General features: G+C 51.5%; 1 protein-coding gene across 12 annotated transcripts in view; it reads right to left on the bottom strand.

Annotated features, from left to right (window-relative positions):
- Positions 1-546: 546 nt before the first annotated feature.
- LOC133095558 (protein jagunal homolog 1) overlaps positions 547-15,995 on the bottom strand; it is a 40,202-nt gene continuing 24,753 nt past the window's right edge. For 2 of the 12 annotated variants that reach the window (XM_061197214.1, XM_061197213.1), the window contains exons 4-18: positions 12,254-12,330; positions 11,359-11,538; positions 11,009-11,039; positions 10,330-10,452; positions 9,611-9,708; positions 8,955-9,284; positions 7,969-8,037; positions 6,980-7,046; positions 5,836-6,011; positions 5,708-5,755; positions 5,254-5,625; positions 2,976-3,044; positions 2,205-2,256; positions 2,023-2,121; positions 547-1,537 (exon numbers count right to left, since the gene is read on the bottom strand). In XM_061197214.1, the coding sequence (XP_061053197.1) occupies positions 981-1,537; positions 2,023-2,121; positions 2,205-2,256; positions 2,976-3,044; positions 5,254-5,625; positions 5,708-5,755; positions 5,836-6,011; positions 6,980-7,046; positions 7,969-8,037; positions 8,955-9,284; positions 9,611-9,708; positions 10,330-10,452; positions 11,009-11,039; positions 11,359-11,538; positions 12,254-12,330 (2,348 nt within the window). In that variant the 3' untranslated portion in view covers positions 547-980. Of the gene's footprint in view, positions 1,538-2,022; positions 2,122-2,204; positions 2,257-2,975; positions 3,045-5,253; positions 5,626-5,707; positions 5,756-5,835; positions 6,012-6,979; positions 7,047-7,968; positions 8,038-8,954; positions 9,349-9,610; positions 9,709-10,329; positions 10,453-11,008; positions 11,040-11,358; positions 11,541-12,253; positions 12,331-14,409; positions 14,651-15,995 lie in introns of those variants that run through there. The other 10 variants (XM_061197220.1, XM_061197223.1, XM_061197221.1 and 7 more) reach the window with 8 other exon arrangements.

Below are 15,995 nucleotides of genomic sequence, written 5' to 3'. Positions count from 1 at the left end.
TCACCACTTCCTGGCCTATGCTCAAGTGAGGGGTAGGGGGTGATGGGACCCAGGACCCAGAGCCAGGAAGACAGGGTCCTATTTGTGCTGTTGCCATGGGCTGGCTGCGTGACTGTGGACCCACACCACCTTTCTGAACCTGTGTTTTCCTTTCTTCTCTCTGAAGAATCACAGTGAGGATCAAGGAAATTTCCAGGGAGACATTGCTTGTGAGAATATGACAGACATGGATGTGGATTTGGGCCCAGAAAATGATGCCTAACGACCGCCAGGCAGGGTCTTGCTGACCCTTCCCCCAACTCAGCACCCTGGGCACACTGAAAAAGCAACTTGTGTTTCTTAGTTTATCCATCATGTTCACCTTTATTTAACTTCCTCTATCTCAATCTCCACTGTCCCACCTTTGCTCCCATCACCCAGGGCCAAAGCCTCCTTCCGTGGGTCCAGAGCCCTCCCTCCCTCCCTTCCTCCCACTCTGGGCAGGGTCCCGGTCTGGAAAAGGGGGATCCCTGGCTCCCAAAGGGGTTTTCTGTCCCCCCACCCCCTCTGCAGCCGCCTCCCACTCAGAGCTGCCAGAGCTCCTGCCTCCCCAACCCCTGTCCCAACCTCTCTGGCCTGGACTGGAGCACGTGCAGACTATTCTCTGGAATTTCGGAGAGAGGAGGTGGGACGATCCCCCACTCACAACAGCACTGAGGTCAGAGGAGTTCTCAGGAAAGAGTGACTCTCCCTGGGGGTTCTGAGGGAGAGCACCCTCAAGCATAAGCATGAGGAAGAGACTGGACCCTGGGGGAACGTGGGGAACGGGCGGGGACAGTGAGTGTGATGCCCTGCTCCCGGGCTGGGAGGCAGCGTAAGGCTTTGTGGCCAGTGGCCCCTAGGAGGCATCCAACGATTCCAGGGTAGAAGCCTCATTCGGGGCTTCCAGCCAGTGCCCCTAGGCCTGCGGCCACAGACATCCGGACTGCGGTGAGCTCTGCTCAGCCTTGATCGGCAAGTTTGGCGGCCTCGCGTTCCAGCTGGCGGCACAGCTCCACGCGACCCCCCAGGCACGGCCGGGCCGCCAGGCGGCCCCAGCTGGTGGCTTGGGTCGAAGTCCGCGCGTCCAGCGCCCGCAGCAGGCGCGGCAGGTCTTGCAGCAGGCGGTAGCGGGGCAGGGCGCGCAGGGGCGGAGGAATGTCGCCTTTGGCGCAGAGGCGACTGAAGTAAGCGAGCAGCGGCAGCGGGCGCGGGGCGGCGCGGAGCAGGGCGCGCAGGGGCGCGGCGCGGGCATCCGGGCCGCCGGCGGGGCTCGGGCTGGCGCAGCTCCACAGCAGCAGCACGGTGCCCCGCTCCCGCGCCACGCGCGCCCGTACCGCCCAGAGCCACGGCAGCGGGCCCACGCGCGCCACCCGCGTGCCCTCCCACAGGTCCACGATCACGTCGCGCCCGCCGCCCAGCGCGGCCCGCAGCAGTTCAGCCAGCGCTCCCACCAGGCGCCGCTGCGCCTCGGAGTCCGCCACGTGCAGGAGCAGTACCGGCCGCGCTCGACCTGGGCCTGGGAGTGGAAGCAACAGATGAACAGGGTGGGGGGCTAAGGGACAGCCCAGCCCTTTCCTCCCAGGCCTCAGGGCTACATGATAGGGTTAACTCCGCCACCCCCCCTTTCTTCATCTGCGCTGGGGATGGGTACCCAAGGCAGCTTTAGCCTACAGGCCTATAGGGCGCCTCTGGGCTAATTAGATAAAGGTGCCCAGGAAGAGGAGAGGGCTAGGGCGCCAGGTGCAGCGCAGGCTGGATTTCCGCCCCACTAGCATCTGGTCTAGAGACTGGTGCAGTGAACCACCTGCAGGACCTTTGCCCTGCCTTAACCATTCCTGTCCACTAGGGGGCCTGAGGCTCACCGCCTTGGGTAACAGAGAGCTGGGCGCAGCGGCAGGGACAAGGCTCTTTCGGAAGGGAGCCTGGGCGGGGGAGGGATGGGGGCAACTGGCCTAGGAGCCAAGCAAGTCTGAATCCCCAGGTTACCCCCAGTGAGCTTACCTGACAGTGGGCGCTGGCAGGTGAGCACCAGAACAACACCCAGTAGGGTGGTGAAGGCCAGCAGCGCCAGGATCAAGAGCCCCAGGAGCCTATGAGAGACTGAGTCAAGCAGAGTGAGGCCAAGCCCGGCTCCTCAGTGCCCAACCTCCCTCTCACTCCCCCTCCCCCCCCCAAGAACTCACCATCCGGACACAGGAGGTGCTTCCAGGCAAACTGGACATCTGACCTCCACACCTGAGGGCACAGAGCCCCCCAACCTCTGTAAGCCAGGGTAAACCCTCCACCCAGGGGAAGTTGAATAAGGCATGGGGATAGTGAAGGGGAATCCCCCTGGATAGGGCATTCCTCCAGCACAGGGTTTGTGTCTGGTCCAGCTCTGGCTGGGCACAGAACAAGGTCAAGAGTGGCAAACTCAGAAAGTAAATCCAGGGACTTCCCTGGCGGTCCAGTGGTTAAGACTTTGCCTTCCAATGCAGGGGGTGCGGGTTCAATCCTGGTCAGTGAGCTAAGATCCCACATGCCTCAGGACCAAAAAACCAAAACATAAAACAGGAGCAATATTGTAACAAATTCAATAAAGACTTTAAAAATGGTCCACATCAAAAAAAAAAAAAAAAAAAAAAAAGTAAACCCAAAGTTAACCAGAGCATCCATGAGGACGTGGAAGGCACAGGCCCTGACTGAAGTAATCAGACACCACTGAGCTCCAGCCCATGATCACCATGCCTGAATGTGGAAACAAAGCACCAGGTTTTCTGATTTTTTTCAAGAGACGCCAGAAATCAGCTTTTTAAAATGTGACATCTCCCAATATTTAAGTGGTGGCAACTAATTCCAATTGTGAACACCGTGCTGGCCAAATCAAACATTTTTATGGACTGGATTTGCCCCATGTGTCACCTGTGGTATAGATGACAGGGGAGTATATGCAGAGTGAGGGCAGGATTCCTTACCAGGACACAGCCCCCTGGCCTCAGGAAGGGAACGATGAGGTCTAGTGTCACTGAGCTTGAGCCCTGAGTCTGTGGGAAAAAAGAGAATGACTGTCCCCATAGAGGCAGATCTGGCTCTGTCCAGCCCCTGAGTCTTTGCCCATTGCTGTGTTCCTCCTTTCTACCCACCACCCCTACCCAAACCCTACCCAGGCTTAGGGCCAAGTGCCACCCCTGACAAGAAGCCTTCCCACGCTTCATTCCCAGATCCCGCTGATCGTTCCCAGATCTGAACTGCTGCACAGATAAACATTAGTCAGGCAATCAGGCACTCGTCAACAAACATACTCTGGGTTGCCTACTCTGTGCCAGCCCCTGAGGAGACAAGGCGGGCATGGACATTGTCTCTGTCCTCCAGCAGCTCACAAACCAGGAGGCTAATTATATGCTGCCTCCCTTCTCTGTCCTACGCACCTGAAGGGGCAGCTTGTCCATTGGAAAGAACGTAAGGTGTAGAGTCAGGAGACCACAGCTAACAAAGTCAGGCTTAACTATTGCCTTTGTGGTTCCTAGCTGTGGGATCTTTGCATGGAGATAGACTTCCTTTCTCCTTGAGCCTCAGTTTCTTCATTTGTGTATGATAGATAATAATCCTTGTTTTACTGGGTTACTGAAAGCATCAAATGGGAATATGCAGGTGAACCCCCTTTATAATACAAAGTACAGGGACTTCCCTGGTGGTCCAGTGGGTAAGACTCCACGCTCCCAATGCAGGGGGCCCGGGTTCTATCCCTAGTCAGGAAACTAGATCCTGCATGCAGGCAACTAAAAGTCTGCATGCCGCAACTAAGAGTCCACAGGCCGCAACTAAGAAGTCCGCATGCTGCAACTAAAAGATCCCAGGTGCCGCAACTAAGACACGGCACAGCCAAAATAAATAAATAAATAAATAAATATTAAAAAATACACAGTGCAATGTGTATTCATTTAGTAGTAGTAGCTGTTCTTACATTATGGACTCCTTAGGGGAAGACTGTGTTATATACTTTTCTTGTATCTCCCAGGGCCTAATACAGAGTGGGAACAGAGTAGGCACTCAATAAATGCATGCTGAACTGATTGCCATCTGTCTACAGGCAGGATGTGCCTTCACCCTGTGCTCTGGGTGCTGGTTAGAGAGTTGATCAGTCTCCACCCTTTGGGAACACCCTCCACCACGTACCCCATACCCCAGCCCTGCCCCAGACCCCATTCTCCAGCCAGCTGTGAGCAGGTGCTGATGCAGTGGCTCTCAAATCATGGTTAAACTCAATGATGTTCCCAGCTCACAAAAATAAATGAGTCCATGGATTTAGCTCTCAATTTTAAGTTATCCCACATGACTTTGTCGTAAATCTTAAGCATGGTTTCGTCTTAAATCTTAAGCATTTGCTACCACCTGTAGGCTTGGGAGCCCTCACAGAATACACAACAAATAAACAAGCTGCATGTAAGTAAGAAAGAACTGAAACAAGCTAGCTATGCTTAGTCAGCTTGGTGCTGTGGTTTTGCGGATATATTTGATGGTGGTTTTTATGTCGGATACACAGAAGAGAGTCTGCTAGTCAAACTGTTTTTAGTTCACATGATAGAGTTAAATCTGTCAGTAGTTTACAGTATTCTGCTAAGAGCACTTCAGTTTCCTGGGGCTCTGCCTCCCAAAGATAAAGAACTTCTGCCAGGAGCCTTGTGGAGGAAGGCAGGAGAGTAGTGGTAGAGGACAGCTGGTTCAAGAGAGGGCATCAATATAAAATGTGGTGGGAGTTCGAGTGGGCCAGAGAACAGCTGGGAGTGGGAGGGCCAGTCTCTTGTCTCTGTTTATCCCTGTAGGTTCAAAATCGAAAAGGATTAGAGGGACTTCCTTGGTGGCGCAGTGGTTAAGAATCCGCCTGCCAATGTAGGGAACACGGGTTTGAGCTCTGGTCCGGGAAGATCCCACATGCTGCGGAGCAACTAAGCCCGTGAGCCCCAACTACTGAGCCCGTGAGCCACAACTACTGAGCCCACTCGCCGCAACTAGAGAAAACCCGCGCACAGCAACGAAGACCCAACACAGCCAAAAATAATAATAATAAATTTATATAAAAAAAAAAAGGATTAGAAACTGCTCCATCGAAGACCCCACTGACTGGCAGAGGAGGCAGCTGAACAAAGGCTGGCCAAGTAAATAAATAACCAGATGTAAGAGATTTGCTTGCCTCCACCTGCTGTGCTCTAATCAACAGGTTCTAGTAGGGGCCAAGCCCTGGCTAGGCCATACCTGGCTGACGCTGTACACAGGGGGCAACATGCTGTCCTGCCCCAAGCCTGAGTGGCTCCAGGCAGCACTGAAGGTGGCGGGCATCCTTGAGGAGAAGTGAAGGACCAGCTGCTGGGCCTGGGTATCCATGCTCACGTTCCAGGATGGGGCTGCCAGTGGGTAGGAAAGGGCATCATGTAATAGATGATGCTTTGTGGGAGGTGATAGGAGCCGGGCTGCAGTTGACAGAGAAGTCAGGGCAGGGATAGAGTTTGGCTTTGCCGCAGTTGCATGAGGGTGAAATGGTGGGAAGGGGTCCCAGCCAGGGTCACTTATTGGCTCACCGAATGTCTGGTGGGGGCATTCAACGTGGCTGCTGTTTCCAAAAGAGAACTGAGAAATCCAAGAATGGCAAGTCAGCAAGCTCCAGGCACCATGCACACCGTTCCCCCTCCCCTGTTGCCCATGCTTGTACCTTGAAGCAGAGCTGGGGGTGCAAGTCCACCTTCTCCAAGACATACCACTGTGGTGGGAGAAGGGAGTTAGGGAGCAGGGCCCTGGGCCCCAGCCCTGCCCACCCAGGTCCTAGGGAGGCCGTCTCACCCCCTCTGACTCTCGAGCCGTGGCATTGGGGACGTCTTCGCAAAGGGTATGCCAGCCCCGCCTCTGGCAGAGGGAGGCGTCCAGCTTCAGTGGGCAGCGGAGTGTCAGGGCCATGATCATCTGACTGTGCTGGCTGTGGTCAGTAAAGTTCACCGACTCCCAGAAGTCCGAGCCATCTGGGCAGGCAGCAGGGGCAGAGAGTGAGGCCCAGGAGGCCTGAGCCCTATCCCCAGGGCATCGGGAGATGATATTTGTGAAGGAGCCTGGCACAGCCCTGGTCTGCCTAGGTGCCTGATAAATGAGCATGCCTCCTCCTGCCCCTCCTGTTACCTCTTCTATTTAGCTGTCTCCTCTCCTTCCTGCACCTCCATTCTGGCCAACTCCTTGCTGCTCCCCAAACTCGAAATCTTCATATCTTTGCTTATGTTCCTCTCAGAATCAGGAATGCTTTCCCCTCCCTTCTCTCCTTTCTAAATCCTGCACATTTTCTGAGCCCAGCTCAGATGTCACTCCCTTTAGGAGACCTTTTCTACTCACGGACAGCCGTCATGGGCTTCTCCCTCCCCTGAGTTCACGCCCTACAGCCTATTCCTTAATTACAACCCTGCCCTGGACCATAGGATGCTTTGTGCTATTCGTTTGTCATGTTTGAGCATCCTGTCTCTGCAATTTGGGCTCAACAGTATGCATAGATGTCACCAGTCACTTTTGCATATAATATTGAATTCCAGCCTCATAAGGAGTTGGAAAGTGAGGCAGGGCAAGTATCATTAGTTTACAGATGAGGAAACTGAGGCTCAGAGAAGAGTAAGTGGCAGAGCTGGGATGTGAGCCCAGGTCCTCTGGTCCACCTTCTCAGGACATTACCTCCTGGGGTGGATATTTCTGATATTTCTGAACAGTGCTAGTACAATGTTCAATGCTCTGATTTATTGGCAGGCTGATTGGTAGACATGGTAGCCCATGACTTGCCCCCACTGACTCCAGAGAAAGTGCCTGCATGCCTTCTGGGGACTTGCTCCAACACAGGTGTAGAGGGTGTGCAAGTGCGTGTGTGTGTATGTGCATGTACATGTACGTCTGTGGGGGAGAGAGAGACAGAGAGAAGCTGTGCGTGCACAAGAGTCACATAAGCAGCACTCACAGGCTTCAGGCCAGCTCTGGAAGGGACATTTTTTGTGCCTCACGGTGTCCTCTTGCAGGTAGGACACCTGTGGGGACAGGGGAGCAGGGAAGAAGGGTCAGAGGAATGGCTTTCCTTACATCACTCAGACTTGAAACTCATTCTGGCTTGACCTTGCCCAGATGCAAGCTGCCTGAGCTGGCAGGGCACCGAGGAGGGGAAGAAGTGTGGGGTGTGGGCAATGGTGGGTGGCACGTGGCACTCGGGGAGGAACCCAGACTATAGGAGCAAGATCAGTGAGTGAGGGGCTGAGTCCTCTTCTCCCGGAGAGGAGAACGCATTCCCACAAAGAGGCAAATCATGAGGTCCACATTCCTCAACTTTTGCCTTCCCTGGCCTCCACTCTCAGCGATTCCTAAGGCGCCGAGTGCCCCATAGGGCCCCTCCCTCTGAAAGCCCAACACCCAATGTTATCCCCCTGGCAGGTGCTCCCCGCTCCAGGTCTCTGCCTGCACCCTCCCTTTTGTCTCCTCCTGGGTGACAAGGCCTCCGCCTTTCTTGTCTAGTCCAAAGGAGTCTTAATGCTAGGCACCTCAGTCTTACAAGGAGAGGAGGAGGACTTCCATGCAGGGCTAGTGGGGATGAGACTTCTGGGGCCATATGGAGCCTTGCAGTGGCCACGAGCACCCACTGTGACAGCTCAGAACACCCAGTGAAGGCAGCTGTCTATTCTGCCTCTGTGGGCTGAGGCCGGGTCTCGACAAAGGCAAGCTGGGTTTGGGTGGGGCTGAGGTTGGACTCACCCCCAGGAATGTGCCATGGTCAGCAGGACACCTCCATCCCTGGCTCTGTGTGTGGCTCACTGTCAGGCTGGCACCAGTCTTCCCTAGCATCTCGTTAACACCAGCCCTTTTAAAACCTGACTTAGTGGAGATATGCTTGGCCAATGGTGTTATCTGGGTGGCCTAGGAGTGAAGCTATGGACCACCCACACCTTTTCCTCTGCTCACCTCGATGCACAGACAGGGCAGAAGGAATTCATAAGGCAGGTCTACAGTGCAGCCCCCAGACACAATTTTCTGTGGACAAAGCAGCAAAGGAAGAGAAGAAGAGGGGCTTGAGAAAGAGCAGAGGCACCCTGGAAAACGGCAGGAGAAAACTGGGACCTTGGTCACCACACACCCTACTTTTCCTCTTATCTGAGACATTTCTTTCTCTGAGAAATTTCTTCTCAGGGGGTCTCTGCCCTGTAATCTGACCATCTGCTCTAGGTGTCTCAATATATGGAATGCGGGGGGTGGGGAGGAGATGGGGAAAGGAATATACATTTATTGAGCCCCTACTATATGCCAGGGAGGGTGCTAGGTGCTAGAAGCACCAACTCAATTAATTAAATGCTAGCATCATGGTGATCTTGGGAGGCATCATCACCATTTTAAATGTGGAGAACTGAGGGACTTGGGTACAGCATCAGTCCCTTCAAATGGTACCAACTGTATACGAGGGCATCCGTGACAACTGGAGGTTGAGGTGGAGTGTCAGGGCCTAGGCTGGAAGAATAGGGGACATCTCATTCTCTGAGGAGCAGTGACAAAAGGGAGGGAGATGGAAGGGTACCAAGACAGATGTGACCATTTTGTTATTTTCTCAGGAGAACAGCTTCTTGGGGGAACTGAAAAGTCCTCTTAATGCAACCTGAATCTCACTGAGGATCCTCTCACTGGGGGTAAGTGCCATATCCATTTCTCTGCTAGGCATTCATGGCTGACCCAGGTCTCTGCCTGCCCTTTCCTTCCTCTCCTGCCAGGAGACAAGGCCCCCTGCGTTCTCTGCCTAGACCAAAGAAGTCTTCATGCTAGGCACTTCAGACTTGTAAGGAAGTCTTGGACAATCACCACCTCTCTCTGGGACTCAGTCTCCCCATCTGTATAATGGGTAGATCCTTTCACTCCAGCCCTGTGTGATTTGGCTTTTACAGGCAGATGGCCCTCCATACCTGGGCATCAAAGGGACGGCTCAGCTCCTCACACTCCAGTGCCCACTGGTGGCAAAGACGCACACTGACCTCAGGGCCTGGAGGAACGGTCACTTGAATAACCCGTGCCTCAGGCAGCAAGTCAAAGGAGAACTCAGGCCCTGGGGAGAAGGGGGATTTGGTGGCCTTGTCTTTTGGCCTTAGCCCAGGTACCACTACTTGGCTCCACCATCTCCAGTCACACGATGTGCCTACCTCCAAGCCTTTGTGAGCCACGTTTGGAGAGAACTTCCCCTTTCTCTGGATCTGCAGGTTGGGTTCTTTTGGAACGCAGCCCCTTGTGGGAGGTGTCTGGGGAGGGGACGGAGATGTGATGGCCCTTCTCAGACAGGCAACGGCTACTTAGCAGCTTCCTCTGCAGGCAGAGAGCAAGGCTGGGCTGGCCTCAGGCCAGGAATCAGGAACTCTGGCTTCTATTCCTGTCTCTGGAATCCAGGGCACCACAGGCGAGCTGCTCAACCTTTAAGGCTCAGTGTCCCTAACTGTGTAATGGACAGAATAGTCTTCTTGAGCTCCACTCTTTCCATCTCTCTTTTATGGCTGGAGAACAGAATGAGAAGCCAGAAAGAGAAGGGTTGTGGGGTGTAGGGCAGGGCTGGAACTGGCAGGGAGAGTACCTGAGCAGATGCTGGCATCGTGTGCCTCTTACAGAACCGGAACTTGTAAGACTTTTTGGATTTCTGCACCAGGAGGTGGAGCCAGCCCCACTGAAGACCTGCACAGGGAATGACACATTTACTATCCAGCCCTTCACGGCCCCTCCCCTACCTGGAGATGTGACCCAGTGTTGGACAGTCAGTCATTTTAGATCAGGGAGGGTAATGATCGCAAACTTCTTTAGTCCTAAGTTATGATACAATCAAAAAAGCTTTTTCTCTTCTTAAGTAGAGAAAAACTATGTATATACAAAGATGTTCATGGTAGCATTATTTATAACAGTGAACAATTAAAAACTGTCAATTCTTAAGCAGCGTGTGGGCATTTAGTGTGCCCCAGGCACTGAGCTAGGCAATGAAAATGTAGAGTTGAATAAGACAGATCTTACTTTACAGATAGAAGGTAAAAATAGTAAACTCATAGAACTAAAACATTTTAATCCCAAGAATTGGTACCAGCTGAACGGAGAAACACCTTCACAAAATGATACAACTGAACTCACGAATTATCAATCATGGTGCGTGCTATTTTAGGAGGGCCTAAGTCTCTGCTGAGGTTGACAACAGGACAAACATCTCTTCTAGTAGGATAAGTTTTACTAGCGTCAGCCTAGGGGCCCCCCCAAATTCCCCCAATTCCCATCTCCACTAAGAATGGCCCAAAGGACTGTTTCTCATACCCGAAGGATCTGACACCAGATGCAGGCACCAACAGCAGGGACAGTGGCAGAGCCAAGCACACCAAGGCTTTGGGGAGGGGGTAAAGGCCGATCGGGTATGGCAAGGAATCTGGGCGGACCTTCCTGTGAAAGATGAAAAGGAAATCAAATGGTAAGGTCCCAGGAGTTCCCTCCTGCCTCAGGAAAGTTGGACTTGAGGCTGAGCTCTGCCACTTACATCCTGGCCGACTGACCTGGGGCAAGTTACAGACTCCTCTAAGTCTCAGCTTCATCATTCATAAAGTGGAGCTGCTGTCAAGATCAAGTAACATAATGCGTGGGAAAATGCCTTACAAAGTATAACAAAACGTACCATAAAACAGGAAGGATCATTGTTGTATTACTGACTGGTGAGGGAACAATTAAGGGAGAGTGCCTGGAGATTTACCTGGCTCTCATTTAATCCTCCCCACAGCTCAGGGACAACTGTTTTCATTGTATAATCATTTCTACTGTGCTGCTATACCCCTCAGAAACTGTGCACTGCCTGAAGCCATGCATGGAGTATGTGGCAGAATTACAACGCAAATCCAGGCTCACCTTGTGTTTTTTCTTTGATACTATGCTACTTCCCAGGTTGAGAACCAAAAATTAGAATGGAAGAATGGGGAAGAGGAGCAGGGCAGGGAATGCGACTCACCAGTGAAACTGTCATCCTGAAGGCACAGGGCCTAGTAGGGAAAAGAAAGGACAGAAGTATAATTAGTAGGTATTCCCACGAGGAGCATTCTCCCTGGGGTCTTTGCCTCACATCACCTAATTTCGAGGCCCGCATAAGCCATCCACTCTGGCTCTTTTCTTCCCAGCTCCACCCTGCCCAGGCCCTCAGTGCACCAGGACCTTGACTATCCCTTCAAGATGGTGTAGAAAACACACTGAGGCTGCCATCAGAGCTCAGGGACTTGGGTAGCAGGAAAGGAGAGGCGGAGAGTGGGGAGCTTTACCAGCCTGTGCCAGCCAGGTGTCCCCACCCAGCAGCAGCAGGCACACCTTACCACGTGGGAGGCCAGCAGACAGAGGGTGCTCCAGCTGGGAAGGTAGGGGCAGCCAATACCAGCAGAGGCAGACAGGCCAATGAGCAGCTGGAGGATAGGCAGGAGCAGGGCTGCCAGTCCGGGGCTCCCCATGGGCTTCCGAGGGGTCAGGGTATCCAGAACATGGCTGCACCTCCTGAAGGTGGGTGGCAGGGCCTTGCCGTGCAGCAGCAGGGCGTGCAGTGCCAGCAGAAGCCCTAGCCTCAGCCTGCCCCTGCCCCGCCCTGCCCCAAAGCTCCTCCTCAATCCCAACCAGCCGGCCAGGCCACATTCCTTCTCCTCCAAGTGGAGGGACTGAAGGACACTTGCCCCCCAGAGAACCCTACTCCCCTACCTGGAAGGCAAGGGGGCTCCTGCTCTGGCAGAGAAATAACGGTAAAGAGGCCGGCACAGGGTTAGGGGGATGGATGGCGGGCTGCACCCACTTCTTAACTCCTCCTACTCCTGCAACACCCTGCAGATCAGACCCGCCCCTTAGCTTGCTCCTGGCCTTGAATCTCCCCTGGACACGTGCTTCATTCTCTCACTTAGAAGACTGACAGAGCTATCAAGCACTTCTCTGCAGTGGGTGCTGGAGACCGAGGTGACTGATGCACCACTTAGAGCTGGGCAGAACAAAAGAGCACTATAGGATGCACGTAAACCTCACATGTCCCCGTGCATCCTGGCTCCCACCTGGCTGACTTTCAGGACTAGTGTCCAGCTTTCTCTCTCTACCCGTTGGCCAGTTCCAGTACTTCTGCCAAAGGGCCTCCAGCTTCAAGGATCCACTAATCAGTACAGTCTGCTCAGGAAGCCCCAGGTCTCATAGCTGAGCCCTGGAGCTGAGGGAGTGGGCCCCATGCATTGACCTGGTTTCCTGTGGTTTCCGATGCTGATGAGGCTCCATTCTCTGTGGGGACCCTCCACGTCGTCCCATGGCTTCCTCCTGCTCATGGAGCATTTCAACTGTTTCAGCCCTCACCTTGGTGACACACACCGTAGAAAGTTTGGGGCACACCTACTGGGTGAAGGTATCTTGGGACTGTTATTATCCCTCTGCACTTTCAGTAGCTTGATCATACCTATGTTTAAGCCAATTCTAGTTCTCAAGTCTTCAGGTCCACTGTCTAAAGACCCCATTGTACCCATTATCCTAAAAATACCCTCTAGCTTTTGAGTTCCTTAGAAAGACCGTTTCTTATCTTTATGTTTTTCCAGTGCCTAGCAATGGATGTCGTGAAATAGGTGCTCTGTAGTTGAATAAATGTAAATTATGATGTTTCATCTAAGCAGTTTATCTATTTCACATTTCATAAGCACTTTCATATTTGATCCTCCTAACCACCTTACAAGACAGGTAAGTCAGAATTATTCATTTCATAAAGAGAGAAATAAGGAAGCAGAAAGGAGAATGATTTGGTCAAGGTCTCTAGCCTAAAGAGCTCCAATTCTGCCATCCTCTCACAGTTCATTTCTCTTTCTACCATCCTTATGGCCTCTCCTCCCACTGCCTCATCCCCCTCTGCTCCTGGGAACCCAAAAGGGCCTGCCTGACACAGTTCTGTCTTTTGGCCTTGAAGTCCATCACTGCAAACAAATCAGCAAGATGTGAAGGGAGAAAAGGGTGGTCTAGCCATACTAAAGACAGGTTAGGGAGTCTTCCCCCTAAATTTCACCTAGCCCACAATGGTTTAGATCTATACCGATAATGTGTTTTCTAATGCTGGGTGCGTGAAGTGAGAAACTTGGCTCCATTCTAGAATACTTTTCTCTTTTGACTCCTTTTATCTTCTGATTTGATTCTCACAGTGAAAATATTTGGTTAATTGCTCCCTGACCCTGGCTAAGGTATGGTAGGAGAAGCAGAAGAGAAATAACAGACACATACACACGTGAAATAAAGAATAGAAAGGGAAGAAAAGGACCCCATAGAAAAGGCAGAGGAAGAAAGAAGAAAGGGGGAAAGAGAGAGAAAAGGAGGTCTGTATTTTATTGTTTTGCTAGTTTATTGTGGAGCCTGTTCTGAAAAGGATTTAAAGTAAAAAGCACAGTGGGTGAATTCCAGCACACCCTGGGGAAGGGGGAGGGGGTCAGATCACAATTTGCTGAACTCCTACTATCAGGCTCTGGGCTGTGTGCTTTGCCCACATTATCTCATATTATTGGTACTACAACCCTTGAGGTCAGTCTTACTAAACATCTTACAGACTTGGAAACACTAGGAAGATTAAGTAACTTGTCCAAACACAAAATGGAAAGCTGAGACTCACCCCTGTGTCTTTCTAGCTTTTTCTGTCAGAACACACTGCTTGGGGAGATCTGTGGTTTCTGGGCCCTGTAGTCCACAGAAGTACTAGATTGAGGGGACTTCCCTGGTGGTGCAGTGGATAAGACTCTGCGCTCCCAATGCAGGGGGCGTGGGTTCAATCCCTGGTCAGGGAGCTAGATCCCCACGTGCATGCCTTAACTAAGAGTTCTCATGCCACAACTAAGGAGCCCGCCTGCTGCAACTAAGACCCCGTGCAACCAAATAAATATTTTTTAAAAAATAGATGTCATAAAGGGCTTTAAAAAAAAAAAAAAGGAGTACTAGACGGAACAATGTGATGAGTTGGTAGGATTAACAACACGGGGGGGAGAAATTGTAATAGTTGGAAAGAAAAAAGGATAGTAGGTCTTACGGGAGTTATCAGTGACCAGATTTCTAGAACAGTAGGGATTGTTTGCAAGTGTCAACAAGGGAGGAGTACTTCTGTGGCTGGAATAGGAGGGGGCCAACTGGAGTAAAGGCAACAGAGGTGTGTGGCAGGCCTGCAGCACAGAAGTCCTGTCCTTTTGGAAGGTGGCCAAGGCCCATCTCACCTGTGGTCTGTCTCTGAATGAGCTGATCCAGACTTCACTCTCCAATAACCTTTACGTGGGGAGCAAGCCAGGCGCTCAGGAGGTCTTGGCAGGCCCCTATGCGCGCTCAGGTAGAGTACACTGTGGGGTCCTTGGGCAGCCATTCCTCCTGACAAAGCCTTACCCATGCATGGACGCTGGTCAGACAATGCAGCAGCGCCTCCAGGCTCTTCCTATAATGCCAGATTCCCAAGGTCTGTTGGGGCAACTGTGCCTACTGTTTGGGCAGCCTGGGCAAGAAGGTCCAACCAATTAGACCAACAAAAACCAAGAGTACAAAAGTGTTCCTTTCTTATTCCTGCTCTTCCAGAAGGGATCAATCTCCAGAATACCAATGCAAGAAGTTATGCTTAAGAGAAGAGGAAGGGACCCCCAATCTGAGACGGGAACACCAACACTGCTCATCAAGGGAAAGGATTTTGATATTTATTAAGCACCTACTATGTACTATACAGTTTATATACATTATTTTATTTAATCCTCACAACAACCCTGGGTGGTAGATGCTATGATCCCCATATGTTAGATCAAAAACAGAGGCTCAAATATCTTGCTCAAGGCAAAAGGTAGCAAAATGCCTGGCTAGATTTCTAACCTGAGTCAGTGTAATATCAAAAACTGTTCTTTCCACTATACCACGCTGCCTTTCCCGTAGACTAGATGCTCACTAAGGGTTCTTCCAAGGCCTACACCCTCTAGCTCTGTAAACATCAGGGATTAATAACCATTCCTCACATTTGTATAGTGTTAGAGTTCTTAAAGCACCTTCACAAGATTCTACCTCATTTGATCTTCAAAACAATCCTGTGAATTTGGCAGGGCTGATCTTGGTACTTGAACCTGTCTTCTGATCCAAATACAGTGCTCTTCCCACTAAATCAAGATCCCTTTCAAAGGGGATCTTGTTTACTTCAGGGAATACTACAACCATGAGGCAGGGGGAAAAAATGATTGGAAAGCCCAAAAAGCAGAATCCCAACAAGCCAACAAGCAGAAAACTAAAATGAACCATTGTCGTTTTGACAATAATTTTCATAATGGGTCTTTTTTTAAAAAATTTTTTGCTGCATTGGGTCTTTGTTGCTATGCGCGGGCTTTCTTTAGTTGCGGCGAGTGGGAACTACTCCTCGTGGTGCGCGGGCTTCTCGTTGTGGTGGCTACTCTTGTTGCAGAGCACGGGCTCTAGGCGCGTGGGTTTCAGTAGTTGTAGCTCACGGGCTTAGCTGCTCTGTGGCATGTGGGATCTTCCCAGACTAGGGATCGAACCCATGTCCCCTGCATTGGCAGGCGGATGCTCAACCACTGCGCCACCAGGGAAGTCCCTTCATAATGGGTCTTGAAAAGCACTACAAGACTGTAAAGTACCATTCTAGTAATCAAATAAATTTTAAATTCTTTTTTTAACTAATAATTATTTACATCCCGGTTCTTTAAAAATCAGCAATCTGTGCCTGGTGCACATAACTCCATTACCCACTCATTTCCATCTGCACCTCTCTGCTATCCAAATCCTACCCTTCACTCTAGTTCTTTGCTCTGACTTTAGTCTACAATAGCACAAGTTACTTCATTCAATAAATTCAGAGTGCATGCTGCACACTAGGTACAGAGCAAGGGGTGAGGAAAAGACATGTAAACTAGCAATTCTGTCAGTAGAAGAGATAAAATTAAAATGCCATGTGAATTCAAAGAAAGAACCCTCACTCCTTG

The sequence above is a fragment of the Eubalaena glacialis genome, chromosome 7, assembly GCF_028564815.1.
Source record: "Eubalaena glacialis isolate mEubGla1 chromosome 7, mEubGla1.1.hap2.+ XY, whole genome shotgun sequence".
Taxonomy (NCBI): domain Eukaryota; kingdom Metazoa; phylum Chordata; class Mammalia; order Artiodactyla; family Balaenidae; genus Eubalaena; species Eubalaena glacialis.
This window is presented reverse-complemented; position numbering and strand designations above follow the sequence as displayed.